The sequence below is a fragment of the Sinocyclocheilus anshuiensis genome, unplaced genomic scaffold (assembly GCF_001515605.1).
Source record: "Sinocyclocheilus anshuiensis isolate Anshui unplaced genomic scaffold, SAMN03320099.WGS_v1.1 scaffold1561, whole genome shotgun sequence".
NCBI classification, from domain to species: domain Eukaryota; kingdom Metazoa; phylum Chordata; class Actinopteri; order Cypriniformes; family Cyprinidae; genus Sinocyclocheilus; species Sinocyclocheilus anshuiensis.
The window spans coordinates 973,433-978,357 of NW_015536630.1; the positions used below are offsets into that span (position 1 = coordinate 973,433).

A 4,925-nucleotide genomic window follows, 5' to 3' on the forward strand; every position below is an offset into this window, starting at 1 on the left:
AAATATTTTTTGTTGTAAAATAAACACTAACCAAAATAAAATAAATGACATACAAAAACACAACAATAAAACTTAAAATTAAAGTGAAAATATAAAAATAAAAATTAACACTACAATAGTAGTAATACTAAAATAAAATACTGACTAAAATGCTAAAGTAATACTAAAATAACACTGATATATATATAATAATAATAATGAATTAAAAAGTACTTAAATATATAGTTTAAGTAATATTTAATAAATAATATATAATTTGAAAAATATTTCATTTAAATGAGCTTTTATTTTACACAATGTTTACTAAGAATTTTACTAAAATTGTTGCATCCACAAAAAAGGCTGTGAATATTGGTCTACGGTGCTGGTTCATCACTAGTAATCTTAGCTCAATTTGATGCATTTTACTTTATGTTCATTCCTCAAAATCCCACAGTTTCCTTCCAAAGTCCAAATATTTTATCTGGGCCTGCTAATATGCATGTTTCCTCATAATTACTTTTTTTTATTTTTTTTGTATTAAATTGACAGATAATTCGACTGTGTACAAAAACCTGTCCAGCTGTCACAGTAACATGAAGGCGTACCTGAAGGACAATGTTCCTGATAGGCTGCACTATAAAAACAATGGAAGGATCCAGCCAATCCTTTTGGTGGCGGATGAAGGCTGGACGATTGTCAAAAATGGCAAACTCCCACGCAGTAAGTGTTCCTTGAAAGCAATTTTTGACTTTGAATTTGCATTGAATTAATTAATGAATTCAAATGAATGGTATTTACAAAATGCATATTGTGGCAATTGTGAATTGTTTTTCATGAGTTTATTTTCTTTCGCAGTGGGCGATCATGGCTATGACAATACGCTTCCCAGCATGCACCCTTTCCTGGCCGCCCACGGGCCTGCATTCCGCAAAGGCTACAAGATGTCGAGCTTTAACAGTGTGGATCTCTACCCGCTCATGTGTCACCTCGTAGGTGTCCCTCCAATGCCTAACAACGGCAGCTTCGCTCACGTGCGCTGTGTGCTAGTTAACGAGCAGTGCGGAGAGCTAGCGTTAGCGGTGGGCCTCGTCATCGGGGTTCTGATCATCCTGACCACCTTCACCTGCCTATTCAAGCTGATGAAGAACAGAGATGCCTCGTCTCCACGTCCGTTCGCCCGCTTGGAGTTAGAGGACGAAGCTGATGACGAGCCGCTGCTTGAATGAAGTGTGTTATTAGACGCAGGTACTGTGTTGGATGGAGGGATTTGACTTGATTCAAACGCATGCAGGATACGTTAAAGGAATAGTTTATCGACTTCATTTTCAATTTCAGGTGAACTGTTCCTTTAAACGCTGAAATGGTGCAGAGATGACAATCATACTGAAACTGTAAGGGAGAAATTGAAGCCAGTAACATACACGGAAGGCACAATAATGATAATGAGTCATCGTTAGTACTAAACAACATGACAAAACATGTCCTCAACATTATCAGCAGCTGTTGAGATAGAAATACTTTAAAATTTGTTCTTAAAGGGATAGTTCACCCAAAAATGAAAATTCTGACAAAGCTTGTGTTGTTCCAAACCTGTATGAATTTCAAGTTGTTCCAAACCGGTTCCAAGACTTTCTTTCTTCTGTTAAACATGAAAGAAGATATTTTGAAGAATGTGGGTAATCAAACATTTGCCAGTCACCATTGACTTCCATAGTATGGAAAAAATACTTTGGAAGTCAATGGCTACCAGCATTCAACATTCTTCAAAATATTTTCTTTTATGTTTAACAGAAGAAAGAAAGTCTTGGAACCGGTTTGGAACAACTTGAGTTTGAGTAAATGAAGACAGAATTTGTATTTTTAGGTGAACTATCCCTGTATGAGTTCCCTGGTATGGAATTTCTACTACAGAATAAAAAAAAAAAGTTTATATCTTACAATTGTTTTTCTCCTCAGAATTAAAGGTCATTTTGACTTATATCTTGTAATTCTCCAAATAAACTCCGAATTGTGTAATAAACTAGTTTTGAGAAAAAAAGTCAGAATTGCAGGTTATAAACTAATTGCGAGGAAAAGTCAAGCTTGTCATGGAATAAAAAATGCAAAAAAGGGTAAATGCGATTTATCTCACAATTCTGAGTTTATATCTCACAATTGTTTTTCCCCTCAGAATAGTGAGATAAAAACTCGCATTTCTGAGGAAAAACTCGAGCTTGTTTTTGCCGCGACTTTATATCTTGTAATTCTGATTTATTTTTTTCGCCCTTAATATTGCAAGATATAAACTCAGAATTGTGAGAGATAACTCATATTGAGAAAAAAAGTCAGAATTGCAAGTTATAAACTTGTAATTGTGAGGAAAAGTCAAGCTCGTTTCTGTCATGAAATAAAAAATAAAAAAGGGTAATTGTGACTATTTATCTCACAATTCTGAGTTTATATCTTGCAATTACAAGTTTATGTCTTACAATTCAGACTTTTTTCTCAGTAGTGACAAAAAAGTCAGAATTGTAAGAAGTCGCAATTACTTTTTTTTTTTTTTTTTCGTGGCGGAAAAACGTTTCCATACCCTGGGCAACAACAACATGTACGAAAAAAAGCAAAAAATATTTTGATTGTGTTAGATAATTTCCTGAATGATCCCACACGCAAAAGCATGCTTGCTCTCTTCGTGTTTAACAGATTTCAGAATGATTAAATCATGCTACTTCCAGTAATGCTTTTTAGCATTATCATATGCGTATAAATATTGCTTTATATCTATGCATACTCTATGTTAGCAGTCAGGTTACTGAGGTACACCATGCTTCATGCTCTTAAACTGCTGTGTTTCATCGAAAGTCTAAGTAGGTCTTAGAATGCATTGAAACAATGATTTCTACTTAGGTTTGCAATGCTTTTGGGAAATGCAGAACAAAAAAAAGTGCAGAACATAAGCAATAATAATTATTACTAGCTTCTTTTCAGTGAAGAAACCGGATACTGAGGTTACTTGAAAATGCCCGTACTGATTTTGCTTGTAGTGAAACTTTATTTATTAAGTCACGTTTTATCTGTTCTCACCGCCGGGGAAATACACAACCAGTTAAATCTGAATATTTATTTATTTTTCTATAAGTTGCTTAGTCTTTGTTTCTTTGCAGAAAAGGCGTATTTAGATTGAATGCAACTAAAGGAATGCTAAATCTCATGTTTCTTCTTGAATCCCTACTGAGGAATATTTCTGTAGGGTTTATGAGGGCTTTTTACCTGAATGTTTCTTGTATAGTAGAATGATTCTGAGTGTTGACTGTTTCTCGGAGATTGTTGTATGTGTAAATACACTGTAAAGCTTGTGTTTTTGCTTATTGCACTGTAATCTGTAGGTTCAGATTTGGGGGAAGGAAACATGTTGCTGCTTTTAAAATGAGGAATTTTAATTCTTGCTTTAAAATGTTTGTATAACAGGGATGTTATTTTTCTATTTAAAGGGGTCATTGGATGCTACATGCACTTTTACAAGTTGTTTGAACTTTGAACTGAAACGAGCCGATCTCAGATACCTGTCTGTGTGGCGTCACAAAAACAGGCCCCGCCCACGATAGTTTGATTGACAGTAGCGTTTCAGCACAGACTGGACTGGTGTCTTACCTTAGCTCCACCCTGAGTGAGCCGTCATCAGTCCGCCATCGTTTCACCGCCGGAGCAAGTGTAGACAAGAATGACTCCTAAGCGATTGAGGTGTTCTGTTGTTGGATGTAATAATGAACATAGCAGTCGGCATTTCCTCCCGACATCTGAGCCGCTGAAGACGCAGTGGATTTCGTTTGTTTCTGAAGGGAATGCGCCCCCGATCTACATAAATGCGCCTATGTTTGCGCGAATCATTCGTGATCCAGCTTCATCTACAGAAGAAGCGAGTATAATGTTTTGTAATGAATCTTTGCAAATCGCCTTTCCTAATAATGTGCTAATTAGCAAGTTTCACGATGAATGCGGCTAAAGTAAACAGTCTCTCTGAGAGCGGCTCGGAAGAGAGGGGCGGGGGCAGCAGAGCTCAAAAACATTTAAAGGAAAATGCTACAAAACAGCTTGCTCTGAAAAGAGCTGTTTTTGACAGGGTAAACAAGGTGTTTTTTACACTACCATTGAGAAATTTTAACCAAACTATGTTACAGACTTTTCTTTAAGACCCTAAAGACTCATATCAACTTGTGGAAAATGGGCATCCTATGACCCCTTTAATTACTAGCATTTGTTCTTTTTTAAATAGCATTGCTCATTTTATTGGGAAATAACAGAAGTGTTTTGGACTTTTAATGCTGGTTTTTGACTGTTGACTTGAAATGGCATTGAAGAGCTGTGCAATCTTTTTTTCTTTTTTGACTTTTTATCCATGGCTTGTCATTTTCTAAATATTTCTTGCCGTTTTGTCTGTACATTTAGCAGTGGTCAATATTATTTCACATCAATCTTTAGTTACTGAAAGGAAGGTTACTGAAACATAGGACATCACCCTGGCTTGTGCAGTATTTGGCTATCAAATGTTTGTGGTCATATTTTCACAGCTTTTTTAATCTTCATGAAACTATGCAAAGCTAAAACTAAATGGAACCTTTTGTCACTCCGAAAATTTGTCATCTGAAAATCGAATAAAATATATATTTCAGATATTTAAAGAGTGTTTTTTTTTTTGTGTAACTTGTTATGGTAATAAAGTATAGGTAGATTTTTGTAGATGACGTCAAGCAGCCACTAGAGGCCTCACTTTATGTTATTGTACAACTACCAGGTGAACTACAGGTTACTGTATATATCATGACACTGCTGTGAGGACAATCAGTTGTGACTTATTCAGTCAAGAGAAATATGATGTGTTTTTATGTACAGCATTTTTGTTAATATAGCAGCAATATGTATGGCTCTTGGCTTGTGTCTGTGTGTGTGTGTGTGTGTGTGTGTGT

At 35.6% G+C, this 4,925-nt stretch overlaps 1 protein-coding gene across 1 annotated transcript in view; it reads left to right on the plus strand.

Annotated features, from left to right (window-relative positions):
- LOC107654163 (bis(5'-adenosyl)-triphosphatase enpp4-like) overlaps positions 1 to 1,543 on the plus strand; it is a 5,436-nt gene extending 3,893 nt beyond the window's left edge. Inside the window, exons 3-4 of the mRNA XM_016441134.1 lie at positions 532 to 702; positions 838 to 1,543. Coding sequence (XP_016296620.1) covers positions 532 to 702; positions 838 to 1,208 — 542 coding nt within the window. The 3' untranslated portion in view covers positions 1,209 to 1,543. The remainder of the gene's footprint in view (positions 1 to 531; positions 703 to 837) is intronic.
- The last annotated feature ends 3,382 nt before the right edge of the window (positions 1,544 to 4,925 follow it).